The 20,061-nt window shown below is 47.4% G+C and overlaps 2 protein-coding genes across 3 annotated transcripts in view; one reads left to right on the top strand and one right to left on the bottom strand.

Moving 5' to 3' along the window:
• Positions 1–8,807, top strand: part of MYO1H (myosin IH) — a 29,218-nt gene extending 20,411 nt beyond the window's left edge. Inside the window, exons 22-32 of the mRNA XM_054219201.1 lie at positions 11–79; positions 700–784; positions 1,143–1,302; positions 2,189–2,272; positions 2,750–2,843; positions 3,731–3,786; positions 4,313–4,448; positions 5,015–5,082; positions 5,517–5,614; positions 6,582–6,681; positions 7,604–8,807. Of these exons, the coding sequence (XP_054075176.1) occupies positions 11–79; positions 700–784; positions 1,143–1,302; positions 2,189–2,272; positions 2,750–2,843; positions 3,731–3,786; positions 4,313–4,448; positions 5,015–5,082; positions 5,517–5,614; positions 6,582–6,681; positions 7,604–7,627 (974 nt within the window). The 3' untranslated portion in view covers positions 7,628–8,807. The remainder of the gene's footprint in view (positions 1–10; positions 80–699; positions 785–1,142; positions 1,303–2,188; positions 2,273–2,749; positions 2,844–3,730; positions 3,787–4,312; positions 4,449–5,014; positions 5,083–5,516; positions 5,615–6,581; positions 6,682–7,603) is intronic.
• A 47-nt stretch (positions 8,808–8,854) lies between these two features.
• The window catches only part of KCTD10 (potassium channel tetramerization domain containing 10), a 13,500-nt gene continuing 2,293 nt past the window's right edge, over positions 8,855–20,061 (bottom strand). Inside the window, exons 3-7 of one of the 2 annotated variants that reach the window (XM_054219203.1) lie at positions 15,587–15,756; positions 15,032–15,118; positions 14,288–14,340; positions 13,355–13,550; positions 8,855–12,759 (exon numbers count right to left, since the gene is read on the bottom strand). In XM_054219203.1, the coding sequence (XP_054075178.1) occupies positions 12,541–12,759; positions 13,355–13,550; positions 14,288–14,340; positions 15,032–15,118; positions 15,587–15,756 (725 nt within the window). In that variant the 3' untranslated portion in view covers positions 8,855–12,540. Of the gene's footprint in view, positions 12,760–13,354; positions 13,551–14,287; positions 14,341–15,031; positions 15,122–15,586; positions 15,757–20,061 lie in introns of both variants that reach the window. The other variant, XM_054219202.1, reaches the window with a different exon arrangement.

The following is a 20,061-nucleotide window of genomic DNA, read 5'->3' as shown; positions in this document are numbered from 1 at the left end:
TTTTTGCCAGTTTCAAGACTACAGGCCAAATATAAAGGATGCCTCGGAAAGAGAGAGTACAAGAAGAAGAGAGAAGCAGGTATGGGCTCTGGAATTGGGGACTCTCTTCTTAGGGCTATGCTTCCCAGTAGGAGTTGTAGCTTTGGAAGGTCACGAATCCATGTTGCTGCAGATAGCACTCGCAGCTTCCCTGCGGGGCTGTGGGTGTTGGGCTCGGGTGCGGGTGACAGCTGTATGAAGAGCATTCACAGGGGTCTGTGTAGCTCCTCACACCATGTGGTGCTCTTGGTGCCACCCAGGCATCAGCTGTGGGAGCAGCTCTGCAGTGGCAGCACCCTCTGCTGTGCGTGTGGGGTTGTTCTGGGGTACTGAGGGAATTGCTCCTTAACTGCTAGGGAAGCAAACCCTCTTATCACAGTGGACACGCTGATAAATAATGCTGCAGGCTCAAAGGCCAGATTTCTGAGATGAGCTGCTTGCTGTGTACAGTACGTCACTGCCTTGATGTTGAGCTTTACAGTGCAGGTAGTGCCGGATCAGTTATTGCAGAGAAGAAAATGTTTTAAATTTCTTACTCTAAAGACCAGCTGATGGGAAGAGCTACGAAAGAGCCAGTTATATCTTCTGCTATATGAATTTAAAGGATAGTATGGCACAGGACCTCTGATACTAATACAAGGACCTGATTAATTCTTGCAGCTATCAAGCTGGAGGCTTGTTGGCGAGGAGCACTGGCTCGGAAGGCGGCCAAGAAGAGGACATGGGCAGTTCAGACAATCAGGAAGTAACTATCACTGTGTGGTGGTTGCGGGAAGGGTTTTGGGTCACAGCGTGGTGATGGTCTGTGGACAATGAGTCCAGAGTACTGGCAGTACAGAGAGTCAAAACCATCTCCTTCACACCCGTTTCTAAGCTATCATTGTAGTTAGGAGGACAGTTGCCAGATGGGGTTGATCGGAAATGCCTGTCACTTCATCAGGAGTTCTCTGACTTCAGATTTCCATTGCTGTTACATAGGTGACAGTGTACCTGAGTTAATGTCAATGATTTGTTAGCCCGTTGTGTGCCTTCTGTGACTTGCCTTTCATTTCCACTGATTTCTGAATGTGACGTGTAAGTTCTGGTTCGGATATTTTCTGTAGATTCATAAATGGCTTCATCAATCGAAAGAAACCCCTTTGTCCAGAGAACACTGAATTTGTGCGGCTTGTGCAGTACAACTACTTGATGAAGCTCAGAGACCACGTTCCAAAAAATGTCTTGGACAAGAGCTGGCTTCAGCCTCCTTCCATCCTGGAAGAGGTGAGGGTTGCTGCAGGCTTCGGGAGAGGTGAAGGTGGTCGCAGGCGTGCACACTGCATGTAGGAAAGGAGCAGTGATCTCCTGCCTGTCCTCTGTTCAGATGTGATGGCAGAGCCTTTGGAAGACCCTGGGATCCTCTGCATTTAGGGGAGGATGGGAGGGGGAAGAATGGTGCTGTTTAAGTTTCCAAGGGAAAGGAGGGAGCTTGGTGCGTTTGTTTTAAGGAACAGAAAGGAGGATGCACTGACAGAAAAGTGAACTCCTGAATCCTATTAAAGACAAAATTAATCCCGTGATGTTTTAAGCTTGCGGCACAGATAGACTTGTAGCCTCTCATCTTGTTTGGGCATGAGCAGCACAGGCAGCCTCAGTGCATGAATTGGGGGAACTCTAATTGCTTCCAGCAGAACTCTCATTTAGAAACAGCGGCTGGCATTTGGTATGGCCCCTTTCATCCTGCCCATAGCCTGGCTCAGGACCAGGGCAGGTCACTCCCACGGTGACTGTGGCCGGTGATCGGTGGGTGAGGTGGGCCCAGTAAATTAGAGAGCTCGGATATAAGATAAGATGAAGGGCGATGCTAATGGTACGCTACCTGTGCAGTGCTGCAGTCTCGTCTCGGGGTGACAGATGGAGTTTGTTGCTTTTAGTAACTCTAGTAATGACTCAGGTGCTTGACGTCGTTCATCCTTCAGCTGCTGCTGGGCATTAACCCTTCTCTGGTAGCAAAGCTCTTTGGTACCTGGGCCTCTGGGCTGGAGGAGCGCAAATTAGTTGTGACTAGGTGTTAAAAACAGCTTGCACCAGGCAGGTATTTGTTCGGACTGCAGCAGGAGCTGTTTGCACAACCTCACTACCTTTTTTTTTTTTTCCCCCCTTAATGTAGACGTCTGAGATGCTACAGAAAATCTGTATTAGGAACCTAGTAAGGAAATACTGCCGAGGTGTTACTGCTGAGAGGAAAGTGCAGGTAACTAATATGTGGAATGCAAATGTGCAAGTAAGAACACGCTGTGCGTGTGTGATATCTGTTCTCCGTGAACTGTCTGAAACACAGACTGCACCTTCTCACACATCACTGCTCCTTCTGCTGGGCAAATGTTCCTCAGCCTGGAGCCAGGTGTTTTTCAGTGGCACCTGCAATGCACAGTGCAGTGCTCCTACAGACGCACAGGTCTTAATCTTACGGCATTAAAACTGCGCTTCTTATAATTAGGATAGATCCATAAATAAGAAAAGATCCGTAGGACCGTTTAGTCCCTACTACCCCTTTATTTGGTGCAATACAGGAATAACCTAAAGCTGTTGAAAGACATGCAGCGTGACTCAGGTAGATATTGCATGAGTGAAAGGATGATGCTGTGTAGTAACAATGCCCACGTTATAACTGCTGATGTTACTGATGCAGAAACTCTAAGAGGGTAAAGGCTTTTCCTTTTCAAAACAGTTACAGCAAAAAGTGGTAGCAAGTGCTGTTTTCAGAGGGAAGAAGGAGGGCTACCTGCAGAGCATAAACCAGCCTTTCATGGACACCCGACTAAGTGAGTACACAACAAACCCATGGAGGACTCAGCCGCGTGCCTCTTGCTCAGGAAAGATCTGTTTAACAAAAGAGACTCAGTTTCTAAGAGACATTTCCACCTGACAGAGGCAGCATCACTTGCTGCCTTTGGGCCCTACCATTTGAGTCCGCTTCCTCTGTCATGTCTAGTGACGCTAAATGGATTAATCTTGTCCGACTTTGCTTTCAAACTGGGGGTACCTGGAATCCCTCTTGGGATAGAGCGCCATAAATCCAAGCAAAATTCCCTGTGGGCTGGGATGAATCGGGACCCCCCCCCTCGCTGTGCTGGATGGAGCAGGGAGGCTGAGCGGGCATGTTGTGGTGCAGCATTGCCAGCTGTGAGGAGCCAGTCCCAGGGACTGGAGCTGCTGGGAAGGAGAGATGTGAATCTTGGGAATCCATGTAGTGGGTGTGAAGCACGTAAACAGCAGGAGAAGAAAGCCCTGGTAGCGCAATGGCAGGGCGAGGGATCTGGGAGGCTGGGTAGGGTGCGGTGGCAGGGATGTGTGGGTGAAATGCTGGGGTCGTTATTGGAAGCTGCCAGAGAGCTTCAGCTGGAGCACTGTGCAGAAGGAAAAACGCGCTGGGTGGTTCTCAGCACGAGTCCTTCTGTGCCAGAGCCTGAACTGGGAACAGGCCCAAGAACAGCCAGTAACGCCCAGTGTGAATTACTTGTCAGGCAGGAGTAATCGCTGAAATGGGTTTAGGAGTAGCTGGAAGTGACCACCTTTGGTTTAGAAGGGAGTGTACTAAGGGGACCAGGACTAATGGGATGAAGACAATGCAGGTCTCTGGTGTTTTGCTGGTGGGAGTGGTGGCCATCTGTCACTTACACTCAGTTTATCTTTCTGGTTTGCCCCTCAGAAGAGAATGATATAAACCCCAAAGTACTGCAGCTCATCCACGGTGAGAAGATCAAGGTAAGGGAAGGGCAGCTGGGGCTCAGCAGCCCGTGTACCAGCTGCGTTGGAGCCTGGAGCTGGTTGGTCACGCAGGCTGGGTGATCCGTGATGCCTGAGGCTGTCTCGCAGCCATGTCTGTGTGGCAAGACAAACCGATAAATGGCAGTGTAGCAAGTATTTCCTTGCTTTTAAAATTGAGACGGGTCTCAAAATGCACCTAGACAAAAACTATTTAAGATTCCTTTTAATAAAAGCTTAAAAAGCATCACTAAAGCCTAAAAGCATTTGGGCTGTGATGGGCAGAAGTGCAGGTGCGTGCGCTGCACTTCCATGCTTATGGCGTAGAGGGCACAGGTAAACCGCCTTTCTCAAAGTACGATTCTGCCAGTCTGAGTTTCCAAGTATAGAGAAACCAGCCCGTCAGGAGCAGGAGCTGGCGGCAGATGTTGTGCGCTGGGATGTGCAGCGCTGCTCCTCGCTGAACTGCTTCCAGCGCAGGACCCTGCCGCGGTGAGAAATGCTGATACCAACTCGTTGTTTTCAGTATGTGACCCCCGTGATAAAATATGACAGGAACGGGTTCAAAGCACGAGACCGGCTGCTTGTTCTGACCCAGTCCTCGGCGTATGTGGTGGAAATGGCCAAGATCAAGCAGAAAATAGACTACGCCACTCTGAAAGGTAATGGTGGAAGGCAGTGTGGGACATCCCTTTCTGCCAGTGACCCTGGGGGTGGAAGGATGAACGTCTGAAACTCGGTCTTTCAAAGACACCTGAAGCCGTGATCTACCTGAAAACACTTTTTCCTGGGGGACAGATAAAGGGTCTGTGTGTCAGCATGCCGTTCCTTGAAGTAGAAAGTGTGAGTAAGAGGACACAGTTCTTTGAAATACTTAAACGCAGGATGTCATAATTTTGTGCTAAAATAGAGGGGAGGAAAAAAACCCCCAACTTTTCTACCCCATTTTGTAGGTATTTTTTAATCCTGCCATTGTCTGAACTGTAGTCCAGGGGTAGCATATATACTTTCTCCCTTCTCCCTTGTCAAAACAAAGGTAGCATGGAAAGGTACGGAGCAAACAACTAATGCACCGTGTTTAAATAACCACTGTTGGAAATGTGTTACGGACAAGTGGATGACAGAGAGAGGGATCTTCAGAAGGTATTTGGAAAAGTGGGAAGAAGATGATGGTGTTGTGGAACTGTCTCTGGTAGGTTTTCCTCTAATTCTTGGATTTCTTTTGAAGGTATTTCCACCAGTAACCTGAGCGATGGGATTGTTGTCATTCATGTTCCCGAAGACAACAAACAGAAGGTAGAAAATTGAAATGTAGCTACTGTGAGACTGTGGTTAGGAGTAGGGTCTTGTCGTGGACAATTCTAATATTTTCCTATGAAATACTGGAATTACATAATGACTGATGTTTACTAATTCTGTAATCAGGTACACCTTTTAGACCTTTTACATTCTTGCTGTCTCACCACGAATACTTTCACTTTCCTGTTTATTTTTTTTTATTTTTTTTTAGAGTCAAAGTCACTATAAATCCTAATAGTCCCTGGAAAGGACGTTTAGCAAACCAGACTCGTACACGACTGTTGTAACTGCTGTGTCATTATTGGTCCCTTCTGCACGGCGGTCACTACTTCAGCGTTAGGAAGGAGTTTCTCTGCATACACAGCTGCTGCGTGGTTTGTGCGCTGGGACGATGACAGATGACTTTATGCCTCTCTTATTTCGGTTTCCAGGGAGATGCGATACTTCAGTGTGAGCATATCTTTGAGACGGTCACTAAACTCTGCATGCTGGCCAATAAGCAAAACCTTGTTAAGGTTGTGCAGGGAAGGTAAGGAAGGAAGCTGAATGGATCGTTTTGTGCGGGCTGTATTTTACGGAAGAACCTGCTTCAAAAACTTTTAGGCCTGGACTACCTAGGTCAAAACTATCAACATCACCCCAGCAGACAGTGCCCTAAGCTGATGAGGCCTGTTGCGGTAGCACGGTTGTTTTCGTGGCACAGGGGAAACAAGATGGGATGCGTTATTTTAAAATCATTACAGTCTTTCCCCACGCTAATGAGGCTTGCTTCCACGACGCTTGTGGCTGCACCTTGCGAGCTGTGCTGCTTTGCTCTAAGATCTGCCCGTGACCCAGCTGCCTAAAACCCCAACTTGTTTTTAGGTGACTGTATGTTGCAAACACTTTTTCCGGGCTTCTGCTGATGTGACCTGGGCTGTGAGGTTGGGGCTTTAGTGGTTTCACAGCGGATCTCATTAGCACCAGCTCTGAGGAAAGCTTGCTGGGCTGAGCCTGCGGGTCACTTCAGGATAAATGCTCCCCTCCCTAAAAGATTCAGAAGGCCCTGAAATGTGATTGCTGAGCGCAGGAACCTTCCCAGTCACGCCACCAAGCTAATGGCAGGTGGATGCAGTCCGTCTCTCAAATCTCTACATAAATTGAAACTGGCATATGAAACCTGTACTTCTGCTCCAGCTTTTCTCTCTGGCCTTTGCGTTTCAATTGTAATTAGATTCTGTGTGTTCAGTGGTTTTCTCCAGGTCAGATCTGCTTATCTTCTAGTGCTTAATTGCACCAGGAAAATTCAAATGCCCGGACCGGGCAGGCATGCTCCATTCATCAAACCCTTCTGGCTTGTGTGGTATAATGCAATTGTTTAGGAAATTTACCTAAGCTGGAGGGCTCTGATCTTCTAATCTAACGAGATTTGCCAAGGGAACAAAAATAAAGGGGGCTTAGAGTAAAGCCTATTGCAAGGAAAGCATCTAATGAGTAATTCTTGTCTGTACTTGCAGTCTTCAGTTTCGTATTGGCTCTGGGAAGGAAGGCACAATGGTGTTTACTGTTGGGCAGGAGCCTCAGGTCTTCAAAGCCAAAAATGGACAACTAACAGTGGTAAGGCCTCATCTATAAGCGCTGGGAATACGACTTGTGCATTCTCCTTCAATGCTCGACCCCTGTAGAGCGCGCAGCTAAGTTCCAGCAAGGGCCCTTCGCATGAGTTCGGGGAGGACTCGATTCCTCTTACAGGGCAGAGAGGTGCACGACATAACTACCCAGTCAGTGTCTACCTACATGAGATAATTCATAATAGATGGTCATCGCTGTGTTGGGAGTTGCAGCTACACGCCTTCCACATGAATTGTCACTGCTACTTACTCTTTCAAGCTGTAGCTGACAAGGTTCTCTCCTGGCCTGGTCGTTTAGAGAATCTGGCCTGAGCCCAAATCCAACACGCACCTGGAAATTTCACCTGACTCCTCCTTTCTCCACCTCTTGTTGCCTCCTTCAACCAAGTTATTTCTGAAATGGGTTGGGGGACAGAGGGGAGAGCATTTCTTGTCACCCAAGCAGGTTATCTGAGAAGGAAGGATCTGTCTGACCCAGTGGCAGTCTCGGCAGAACTGCCACTGAGGGGAAAAACGAATTTCCATGTAGCTATGGAAAACCGGGGGGGAGGGGGGCTTTGCTCCTGTCCTTGCTCGTGGTCAGAAGGGAGATGCTGAACCTGCCTTTTTATCAGCTCCTGGTTGCAAGGCAGTGAAGGGCAGGTGTGGCTGGAAAACAAGGAAAAGATACATGGGTCTTTGCTGCTTCCCTGCTGAGCTTGCCGTGTTTGGTAGTTAGCTGACGGCTCCAAGGGAGAATTACAGCCGAGGTGTAACACCCTCAGGCCCTGGCTAGCTGTCCTTGCAGGCTGGAGGTGAAGGGAGTTGTCTTTACAGGCCAACTGTTAAAAAGAAACCTCTTTCTGTTTTCCCACAGCGAGGACACCTCAAGGATTTGTACTTAATGACTCCTCCTTTTCTCGTCCCAGGTGTCAACCCAGGCAAAGTCCTGATGAGAAGCAGTTCCTGATCCTGGTCACCGTCTTGTTTAGGAACAGAAAGGAGCCTGCAGGATGAGACCAGCACTCGCATCTCCCCTGGAATCTGTGATGCCGTAGGGCTGCTGTGATTTGAGAGTTTGCTTGCATCTTTTAGGCTCTTTTTTTATAGCTGAAAACTATTCAACCACAGTTAAATAAATTCCATTGGGTTGCTGTAACATTCCAGTGAGCATAGATGCTCATTACACAGTCACAGGAAAATGTTTAAACCAAAAGTTCCGCATGTGAAATATCTGTCTCTGCACTCACTACGAGCTGAGAGCTCTGACCAGTCAGGAGGGATTAAGATAGAAGCAAAAAGGCTCCTCTAGCTGTACTTTGAGTCACAACTCACCAGGAAAACTGCATCAAGAGCAGATCAATGAAGTTAACTCTGGTCTGAAAACCCCTTTTCTCTCAGGCAGACTGGCAAAGCCTTTAAAACCAGCAGCAAGTTCTTCGGCATGGGGAGAGACGGTTAACTGTAGCAGTAGGGCTGGTGCTGGTATTTTTGTTGGTGCATCAGCATATGAAGCCGCTCATCGGGAAATCTCAGTGAGCTGCTTTCTTGTCTACTCTGACAGGGGGGAAGATCTCTGCTTTTAGAGTAACACTGCCCTGGTTCTCCCTGCGCGGCAGCTATGTGTGGTGCAGTGGAAGCAAAACCATAAAAGACGACTAAAATGCCTCCTCTTTAAGAGGGATGCGCGGGCTTGGTGCCATCCAGAAGAAACCAGTCTCCTGCTGCTGAAGAACCTTCATCTCTGGCCCCAGAGCTGAGATTCTGCTCCCTCAAGAGTGTGGGAGGCATCACTGCTCCCTTGAGGTGAACTGGGGCAGCGACAAGGGCAGGGGGTGGGAGACGGGAATTGCCCCCGCTCCCTGCAGCTCTGCTGCCAGTCTCTGTTCATAGCGCTACCGCTGCTGCCTCGTGTTGAGGCAAACTTGTGCAGCACCTGCTCCAGCTTGCCTCGGCTAGGCCGAAACTACAGCCTGCAGATCCTTGCCTTGCTGCCTTTGAATCCCAGCGTCTGCAGAGGGCCGAGAGCCAGATCGCGAGTGCCTCTGCCATGAGCAGTGCCAGGAGGTGAAACTAACCGGGAGGAGGCTGACGGCCACTATTTCTTCCTGAAAGTTCCTTCCAGCTCCGTGGACCATGAGGACAGCATGCTTCAAACAAGTAATAAAGTGACTCGCATGTAAATATGAAATATCTTCTAATTTATTGTGTTACATTTTAAAAAAAAAACCAAGTACATATTGCAAACATCAACCATACACTGAAATCCAGCTTAAGCTTTTTTGTGCATAAGTATAAAGTGGGAGGGAATGATTGTACAGAACAGATGAATTCACTGCTATTGTCCAATGGAACAACTCCACTAGGACTGAAAGGTTCTGCCTACCCCTTGCTCTAAGGTAAGACTGGAGCCTGGAGCCTTCCACAAGGGCTGGGATCTAAAACCTGCCTTATGGAAATACAGGAGCAGCTGCTTTGGTCCTACAGCTACACTGATAGAGGTGGGTGGGAGTAAAGCCCCTGTCAGGGAGCTTTAAGCCGGGGGCTGGTGGTCGCCTTTGCCTCCACTGTGCAGCCCTAACCATCTTACAAGGTGCAGCTTTTAGACCAGCTTTTCTGCATGATGCTGATGGACAAAATCACGTCCACGAGCAAGATTTCAGTCAGCTTGGCTCTGCTGTACTGTGACTATTAGCGTCTGTTGCGGGGCGCAGAGGATCAAAGCAGACAGGTCTGCAGTCCCCGTTAACAGGAGGCGGTACCAGACAATCTAAAGAGCTGCTTGTGCCCAGGACGGCTGCCCCGTACCCCATCTTCACCTGCAAGCTGTAGAGGCAAAACCATTTACAGTAAAAAGGCTCAAGAGCTGAGAGCATTTGTACAATGGCATTAACAAAGTCTCTCTCCACAGACCAAGGACAAGTGGCCAGTAGGTAAAGGACGTTCTAACATGGCAGCAGTACAACTTTACTACACAACCACAGCACGCAGAGGGTTAAGTCAGGAGTGTGTTAAGGCAGAGTCTGCCCATAAATGCAGTAACAAAACTGAAACTTACTCAAACTCTCCTGGAGTGACTGACTAAACCAATAACTATATAAACTGCTGTACAAAGATTAAAAATAATCATCCCCTGTTTTTTTGTGTGTTTTTTTGTTTTTTTTTAAGAACTTAGTTTGCAAAACCTGAAAGAGGAAATCCTGAAGCCAGTTAAGAATCTATTTACAGAGAAGTTAATCACATAGATGTGATCTGTCAGGTGCTTAGCACTGGTGTCAGCACGTGTCACCTCCTGGAGCTGAACCTGCTCTTGCACCACAGGACTTGACCGGGTTTCGTCTGAGCGGCCAGCGCTGGGTGGCTGGGGTCCCCCCTGCGCCGCAGCAGGCAGTTCAGCACAGCGAGGATGAAGACGGCCTGTCCCTCCTGCCTCGCAGGAGAGAGCCAGCGCTCTAGCGTTAACGAAGCGAGCAGGGTTTGCTGCAGGACTATCGGCATATTCTACGGGAATGGGCTGGTGTTTCCGTTTCACCCACTGCCGGCCAGCGGGAGCACAGCGGGACTGCTGAGACACAGGAGTCAGACTGAACAGCTTCACATAGCACAGAGGCGAGACGCCTTCCAGGACAGGTCTGTTACAGGTGCTCAGAAACCCACAAACAGCCCAGTAACACACCAGTAAGTGTCAAAGTACACAGTGCTGAAGAAACAGAGCAATTCAGAGGACTTTCCTTCCCCATTCCCCAGCTTATCGCACAAGGAAGGTAAGAAGGGAGGGGCACTGCGTCCTTCACAACGACAATCTGCACTACGGACTTCTACAAACCCTAAGTGTGTTGCAAACACGTGTAAATACACCTTAAAACAGAAGCCTGTAACTGTTAGGACATTGCTGAAGCTGCCGAGTACAGTATAACCGACACAGCTGTTTACTCTTGAGCTCTTACTTATAAACCAGTAGCTGAAGGACAAAGAGTAGAGGAGACAGGTACGAGTTACAGACACCAGCTGCCTGGAACTTAGAAAAGTCTTTGGTTACTAGAAAGATGACCTCAGCCTAACTTTGAAATCATTTTAGCTTTACTCGATGATCCAAAATTGTACCACTGAGCGAACACTTAATGCTTTATTTTCGCCTCTAAGACAAGCTATACATAGTTTGGGATGTAACGGCTCTGAAATAGAAGCACTGGAGTAATGCAGCTGGTGAGCTGACAACACCTTTGGTTTTTAACATGTTAACACGCCATTAACAGCCCTGAGGCAGGAGGAGGAATCCTCGCAGCAGGAAGCTGGGCAGAAGTAAATACCCACCTCACTGAGGAACAGGAACGTGGAGCTGCTGCTGCTCTGTGTGAGACGTCTGGCCATCAAGGCCAGCACTAGATATTCCAGATGAAGGGTCAAAAAACTCTAGAATAGGCCAAAGTACTCTGGTGTCTGCCAAGGTGCCAGCCTGATTGCGAGTTTTAAGACTTCCTACATCAGGTTTCTCTCCCTCTCAGGATTTGTTACGTTAACCATTACAGCTGTGGCTCTGCTCATTATCCTTTAGCATCCAGTCCTACTGAATAATACACGATCTTCCACTATAATTATTACTTGACTCCACAACAGGCAACAAGAGACGAGGAGGTAGATAAAATATTAATTTATAATAGAAAAGTACTCTTAGAAAACTAGACTACAGCGATCTTCTCTGCACAACATTTTAGCTCTGCCCTTTCACACACAGCTGCCATTTCTGAAAAGACTTGGAATATGCTCAGGATAAAGTCAAACGAGGAATAACTGCCCCTGGGCCCCTGTCTACTCCTCTTCTTCATGGTACTCGCGTTGCCCTCGCTCAAAGCAAGACAATGCTCCTGTATCAGTTACAGAACTGAACTACAACTGCTGGCCTCCCCCCAGCTGGGGTGGAGTGTTTGAACCCGCGGTGACCACTGCTTTACCTGCAGTGAAGAAAGCGCCGCTCGCAGCTTACTGACCCGCGAGCTGATGGAAATTAACTCCCCAGCTGAGACTCGGGCTCAGGCACAAATTCTAAGCGCTAACCGGTAGCAACACCACCCTAAGGAAAAGCAATCACATACAATTTGCTCCTGATCCTCCTTTTGGAGGAATTTTAACATCTTCCACCCTTGCACTGCAGGGATATGGCAGGGGTGGGTCTCCACAGTTCAGTGCTGTAGAAGCTCCAGCTGAAACCTTCAGGGAGCAGGTCGTGAGAGCTGCGGGGAGCCACAGCCAGCCGAGCCCAAGCAGCTCCCCTGGCTCCCTCCCACCGCTCCGAGAGGGCTCCCTCTGCTCCCCAGCACTACCCGAATCGAGTCAGCACGTGTGTCACTCGTCCTTCTGGGAGTCACCAAGGCACCCTATCGCTTACAGGCCTGGGAGAAAGGGAGCTCTGGTGCGTTTAGATCACTGCATTTCTCTCACGCCTGAAGGTCTAAGAGACAGGGTCAACAAGTGCCTGGAGGGAAGGTGTACAGCTGACTGACTTTTTTTTTTGTTTGTATTTTTGTTTCATTTTTAAAGTGCAGGACAATTACCAAAGCCAAAGGAAGCCAGCCCTCTTCCTCTCTAGCCACAAAATAGCAAAGACAAGAGTGCTAAAAATTCAGGGCATCTCTCCAGCTGCTCAATAAGTCCTTACAGTATCTATCGTATGCCCAGTAACCTTATTTATTCTTGTCCTAGAACTACTGCATTTAAATACCCCAAATAATCTAGTTTGTTACAAAACGTAATTTACAGACTTTGCTGAACAGAAGTTAAACCGCCTGGTCCTCTGCTGCAGATAATCGGTGAGACAAAGGGCAGCACCTTGCGGACAGAGCTGCGCAGTCTGCGGCTCTCGGCCAGCTCACTGGTGCAGGTGGGCCCTGTCATCCGGACGTTTAATATGAATTCTTCGCACGCGTTCAATGCGCTCTCGCTCCTCGTCTTCTTCTAAGTGATGGGAGCGGCCAGCTGCCCCTCCTGTGGCTTCCAGGAGCGCGTTGTCGGGTCCCCTGCCATCCTGGGACTCGTACAGCAGAATGTTCAGTGTCTCCTCGTAAATGCGGGCTTCTGGGAACTCCACCTGCCCCCCAAGAGAAACAAGGTCACGCTCACCTATTGCCAGTCACTGCAGGCACCATCTTACCTCATTTTTAATTCCTGATACCTTTCTTTTTTAAGATTTCTTAGTTGCACCCTAGCCACAGAAATCCTTCTAGCACAATGGTTTCTGTTCTATTATTTGCTTTCAGCTTTTGAGACCCTGCAACCAGGGACTTTTTTTTCAGAGCTGGCCTGCCCGCGGGGCAGACTCACAGATTTCTCCAGGCAAAGGTAAGAATGCACGGACGGGGAAGGCATTGCCATTGCTCAACAGGACCTGTCTTTACATGGGGACATAAACCAAGTTTGGTTCAGTGAGCAAGTTTGTCTAAAGCTAAAGAACTTGCATCATGGAACGTCACAACTGCCCTGTGTGAAGTGCCACAGCCAAGCAGTCCCTGTCCCACCGAACCCAGAGGATGAGCTCCACTGTGCTGCTCCCACTTTGAATAGCATTGATTATTCTATGGAGATACCAAACAATGAAAGGAGTGTTCAAAATGGAACAGAAGTCAGGATGCCAGTCTGACAGCAGCTGGGCTCACTGCTGGAAGCATTCAGGGGTTTATTCGTACCTTTGTCTGTTTTTTCTCAGTAGCATAAACAATGGAAGTGCAACAAACTTCGGCAATCTTCCGCCCCTGCCCGTAAAAAGACCAGCAGCAGATCTCGTCTCCAATCACATCTTTTATAAAGAGCACTCTCCCATTAAACCTCAAGGACAGCTTATCGAATAGCTCGATGTTCTTCAGCATGTTGTCATCAGAGTTGCTGTGAGAGACGAAGGCAGGCAGCAGTCACGGCAGGGCAATTAAGACAGCACACAGCACAGAAGGGGGTTTCAGGCAGTGAGCATTTACAGGCCCGTACACCCAGCTTCTTTTGACTTACTGTGTCTCTACCAAGGTAGTGTTTACAGCTGGTATCCAGGACTGCAGTGGACAACTCATGTGACTAGTACAAGCAGGAAAACCTGCTGCTGAAGAAGCAGTAATACAACATCAACAGTACTGTGAATAATACTGTCCAAGGCCATTTCAGCTGTGTACCAAATTCTATCACCCAAATGAAACCACTCCTAAGCTCAAGCTCAGCGCCAGCTGGATGGAAATAGCATTATGACATGAAACATATACAAACAAAAGAAAAGGGGGATAAGGTCCCAGACCTGATGATTTTACCATTTATTGAGAACGCTGCACCATGCAACACTTCCTGCATTCAACTAATGGCTGTAACCCATGAGGAATGCAGGCCAGCAGTTGGCCAGGAGTCCCTGCCAGCTGCACCCAAGTGTAAGAGGAACTCCTCTGCCACAGAAATAGCACCTGCTTAGCCTTCCATTGATGACAGCAGGCTCCCTTCTCACTCAAGTTTGAAATTAATTGGGAAAAAATTGGGTGCATGCCAACACCAATCTCATTGGTTCTGAGTGAAGAAAAAGCAAACGCTTATCATGGATTTTGGTCTACGAAAAACCTCAAAGAAGTCCAGCTGAAGTTATTTACCTGGTGTAGGAATATTTGTTGTTGCTTCTGTTATATAGCAACTTCACTGCTGGCTGTAAAAAAGAAACCACAGATCAGTTACAGGAAGTGCAGCAAGAGCTGGAATCTCAGCTCAGCCCAAGACCCCACAGCAGAGGAGCTGCAATACGACATGACACCATCAGGCCCAAGCCCAGTGGGATTCCGTTCTGGCTGCAAAACCGTCACACACGGGTTGGCAATGGGGCTGCAGTCCCTTCTGATCCCTTCTGTGACTAGATCCTAATCTATTCTCACCCACTCTCTGCCTTTTTGCCAAGGTTTAATCATTATCACCACCATCCTCCCCTCTACCTGCCACAGCGAGCAGGCTTCCAGAAAGAGCAGTCATCGACTCACTTTAGCTAAAGAAAGAGTCTGTCATTAATAACCAGTGGACAAATAGATGGAAGATCTAACAGTCCTGAGGATCTACTCGATTAGCCTGATACTGCCTATGCCCTCTGTTTTAATACCTTGTGTGGAGAAATACATGGCCAGGCCCAGCCTGAGCAACATCTGACTTTTAATTCAGAAGAAATGTTTCGTTTGCTGTAAATTTTCAGTGCTTTGCAGCTCAACAGCTGAAGTGCGTGTATTTTAGGGTAAGCCCATTGTTGAAAACTAAAGATCATTTTCTAAAGAACACTTGGTCAAGGTCCCATGCAAGCCCGGGGCAGCGGGACAGCCCCCTCCCAAGCCCCGGCACAGCCTGGCCTCTCTTACCTTGTTAGAAGTGGCTATAAGTTTTTGCTCTTCTTTAGAAGATGTGATGACTGGTACCTTGCAGAACGGTTCATACGCATCTTTGTTCTGCTGAAACAAGAATCAAACAGCAGCTGAATGTAAATAGGCCTTAGGGCACACTCATATTAACTGGGAAGGTCCTGCATATTCTGTGCTGAAGAGGTACAAGTTCGGTGTTCAATCTATCCTTACGGAGTGGCTGCTTCTGGTCCATGCTCTGAACCAGGCTGGCACTCCAGCTACTGGGCAGTGTTCCTCTGGGACCACCCGAGATACTCATTTCTGCTCTCTACCACTCTGCAAATAAGGAGACTTGATGTTATGTACCTATTTAAATGGCAGGATCTGGAACGTGGCTTCACTCAAACAGTAACAGTGGCTTTGATTTCATCCCAGCCTCACACAGACACCAAGTGGAAGCCAGTAGAAAATCCTGTTCTGCCCAGATGCTGCTTCCCACCCAGAGCAGCCTCCTCTTTTTGACCCCTCACTGCAGCCAGAGCAACCCGACTCCTCCGTAGCCCTGCGACCTACCTGCAAGGCTGCTTGGCACTCGTCCACCAGCCCCTGGACCAGGTAGTATTTTGCTTCAGCCAACAACTCTTCGATCTCCCTGCGGCTCTCGGGGAGCGGTACTGCCCCGTCACGCAGGTAGTTCAGTATTGTTCCAAAATGTTTTCCACAGCGGTCGATCAGGATCCAGCCTAGGGACAGAGGAAGACCACGGTACAGGAGAAGAGGCAAACGTGGCAAAAGGCCTTGACACTGGCCTGGGACTGCTGTACTAAGCAGGTTCCTGCCAAGAGAGACAAACTCCAGTTCCGTGCTCGAGCTGGCAAGCAGAGCAGCAGAAAGCAGACGGAATTTATCATCTCCTTCTGCATTTCAAGTGCAGAGAGTGTGGGAGTAAGGCAGGAAGCTCACTTGTTTCTCATAGTTACACAGTTATTGACAAATGATTACCTGAAACAGAAGAATGGATACTTCTCATTCTCCAACTAACCAGCTCTGTTCTCCCTCTATTCCCAAAGCTGTGACGTATTATTTTCTTGCCTTCTGTCTTAGGGCCCTGTTACATATACGCGTGGCTGTTTCTTACAGACAGCTTACTAGAGCCAACCAGACTTGACCGCTTAAAGGTTCTTGCACCTGAACACAAGACAGGGACCCACCATGATGATCTCCAGTCGATGTGCACAAAGGTCAGCAAGAGAAGGGCAGCACAGACTTCAGCAGTGTCATGGCAAACACTGTTTCAGCCCCTATTTTCCCAAAGTGCATTAATTTGGTAGAACAAAGCGGTTATTAGCACAACTTCTTAAACTGCTGAAAGACATGACGTGACGGCATGCGTAAGCAGAATGTAACGTACAGCCCCTGCCCTGGAGCTCACCAGCACTGCGATGTACTGACAACGGTGCACAGAAAAGAAACCAGAGCTACAACCGAAATGCTTTCCAGTTAGCTGGCAACGAAAGGATTTTGCACTTCACCTCTTGTTGCCAGTCTGTTGCCTGAATCAGGCCGGACCCTGAGAAATGTTAGGCAATGTCGAGGCTCGAGTTTCCATAAATGAACAGATGGCCACTCTTATGGGCTGCAGATCAGGAATGCAGCGAGGAAACGCTTGTGGGGAAAGAGTCATATTTTGGACAAATAAGGAAAGTAGGTTAAAGCAGACCCTGTATGTTCTGCATGAATGGAATTACTAGTAAAGTCTGAACATTTGGTTCAATTTGGAAAGCGAACACAGCCCTTTCATGCTGTTCTGTGGAAAACTGAGACACTCTCCGGCAGTTTACTACAGGCTTTCCATCTCCCTCGTTACCCTGCTGTCTGCATAAAACACAACGTGTGCTCGCAATTGTAATTTTACAGACTGCAATAACAAACGAGAAAGCTGGCGGCAGGAGAACTAGAGGCAGAGAAATCAAAGGACAAAAGACTGATCCAGGCTAATGAATACAGTATACCTAACCAACCAGAGCAGAAAACAGCCCATTTGTCAATGCAGAGGTACGTACAGCAAGATCTCCCATTTTAAAGAGCAGAGGGAGCACAAGACACGGTGGTAAACAGAGACATCCATATTCCACAAATGCAGCTGTTGACAGAGTTTACTAGAGTACACCAACATGCAGGGAGATAAAGGGCAGGCCGAGAGCAGAATTATGATCCTCAAACTTCTTTGTTATCATCTCCGCTGCGATTCCCTCTGTAGGCTGTAAAAATCTGCTGCAACTTTATGTTTACAGATGGCGGAACCAAAGCATAATTGCTCATTTTCATGTGGAGGGGGGGATGAGAAAATATTTCGAGCAGCATTGCAAAACACAAGCGACTGCTAAAACAGCTTTCAAAAAACCTTCTGTTTTAACCAAACAGCCAAGCGTGCAGCCAAAACGAGATGACTCACAGGAAAACGACCCTGCTGCCACTCAGTCACGGCTGTGCAGAGCCTAAGAAGTGGGTTTCAGCTACAGTCTTTCAAAGACATTTTTTAATTGCAGTGTCCTGTGATCCATTTACTGAGGTAGGAATACATAATCCATGAACTGTACGTACACACATTAGACTTTCAGGAAACTAATCTTTTGTTTTACAAGCAGTCTCAGGGACAGCATCCAAACATTCAAACTAATCCAGACTACATTTTCTGACTGAGCCTTGACAGATGAAATAGTAGCCTGACACTGAAGACTGCCTGATGCTCAACAGTCTTACCAGCAGCCGAACGAAAAACACACATCTCGATCAACTGGTTAACAGCAGTGGGGAGTGAGGGGGGGGGGGAAGAAAAATCACACTGCAGAAAAGAAAATTGGAAACAGATGGATGCACCTGGAAAACTCACATCCTTCTATCTGCTCATTGCCACCAAAACAAAATTTTTGAAATATGCCGATTTGCTACAGTTTATGAACAATTTCTAAGCCGAAAATAATCATCTGCCACCCACCGCCAGAGAACTCCGGTCTTTTCTCCCCCCGCCCAACTAGCAGCATGTCGCAATTGTTAAGCTTTGAGAAAGAGCTGGGGAGATGGTGCTGGGGTCAGAAGAATGCATCGAAACAAAGAGGAGGATCCCGTGTGATGCATTCCACAGACTATTTAGAAACTTTACTCCTTCCAGTTTCTCTGCAAGTCTGGCTTCTTTTCCTAAGAAGCACATTGTTTTGTGCCAGATTTTGGGTGTGACCAATTAGCAGTATTTTGAACAATTTCAGATAAAAAGAGTTTCCTTTAACAGCTGTAATACTATTGTCCCAGTTTCCAGCATCAGGCCAGGCCAGGGGAGATAAAGTAAGAACTACTGCGATGGGAGTGTCTCGGTTACAACACACAGGAAGTATCAAATTCCTATTAAAACACAAACTGGCTAAATGGAACAATCCCACACAGACACTGTGGGATTCACAGCAAAATAAACTTGTGATTTTATGTCTCAAGCATGACATTTTAGCAGATTAAACTCCAGTTACCTTCATATTAACAGCAATATTGTCAGCTGCTCTCCAGCAAAAAGAACCTGCACTTACACTGACTCCAAGCCTTGGGAACGCGATGTACCAGCCCTCCTGCGGTACCTGCCCAGGATGCCCGGAGGAAGCGCTCAGACCGCGCCAGGGTGGGCTTCCAAAATTAATTTGGAATTTCCGATCCATTTCCAAACTGCTGGACTTAAGAAGCCTTGAATTATCAAATTTTGTGAAACACAGAGCAGCCTTAGTGAGGAATGGGAGGATGCTTTTGGACTGCCTGAAGTTTAGCAGCAAGGGGAGAGGGTCCTTCAATGAACTGGTTCGCAACAATGCCACTAGAACACCCCTCCAGTCTTCCCAGTAAGGGTGCCTATTCCCATTTGACAGGTGTTTTTTTTTCCAATTTGATCCACAGGCTGGCTTTTTTATGCAACCTGCAGAGACCCTGAGAGGTAGCCTAGAGACCCTTTGATCCGGAGCCCACAAACCACAGCGCCAATGTTACTGCTTTACAGTAGCTGAAATTCGCAAAAGGCACAGTATAACACCCAGAACAATGCAGCTTTCCCCGCCCCCCAGCTTCAATATAAGGACTTCTAACTAAAACAGGAATATTCAGACAATTAGGTTGCATTTTTTACGATTTTTTCCTCCAATTGCACTTCCTCCTATCTCAAGAAAGCTGATCACAAGAGCCTTACTAAATCCATCACTTGTTCCACATGACCTCTAAATATAGACTATTCTAAAGCACTCAAAACGAAGCAGCAACTCATCTAATCACATACTACGTTTTCTATGCTTGCAGCAAGTTCAAGCAAAAATTTCAAATAATTAACTAGTCACAGTAAAGGTATTTTGAACCTTTAGGCTCAGCGATTGTTGTGGTTTGGGCAGTAGCTCTTGTTAAAGACAAGGTATTCAAGTCTATAAACACAGTTATGGGCAAAACGTCAGTGCATAAATAGAAAGCTGTGCTTCCAGTTAAACTCCGTGGCACTCCTACAATGTGAGAATGCTCATAAAACTATGCTACCAGCTGCAGTTATCACAGACACTTTTTAACTATATTATTAATTTAAACAGAAATGCTTTCAAGAATCAAGCAGAAGATAAAATCAACACATCTGGTAAGAAAGTGAAGTATTTGAGTGCTGCTCCTTTAGCAGACTGTAGTTTGACATTCTGCACATTCCTTCTTTCCAGACACTTTTACTGTGGAGAGACCCATTTGCTAGCTCTCTCCTTTTATAGTCAGTAATACTATAGCAAATTTTCTAAAACATTTGCAACTGGTTTTGTTTTAGTGAAGCTGAAAATCAATGCTCTCACAAGAAAATAGTTTCAATTAAAGAATCAGCTTCCAGCTCACAACTTCTCCCTCCCAATCTTCAGAGCAGATTTTAGACTTGTATTTGAGGTAAGGAAAGAAGATGAGGGAACTGCCTTCTGAGCTTCAAAGTAAATACGCAAGTCCTGACTCACCGTTTCTTAATCACTATCCCCACTATTTTCCATATGCTTAAG

This window comes from Rissa tridactyla, chromosome 13 (assembly GCF_028500815.1).
Source record: "Rissa tridactyla isolate bRisTri1 chromosome 13, bRisTri1.patW.cur.20221130, whole genome shotgun sequence".
Lineage (NCBI taxonomy): Eukaryota > Metazoa > Chordata > Aves > Charadriiformes > Laridae > Rissa > Rissa tridactyla.
The sequence above is the reverse complement of the archived record's forward strand: the minus strand, read 5'-3'. Positions and strand labels throughout refer to the sequence as shown.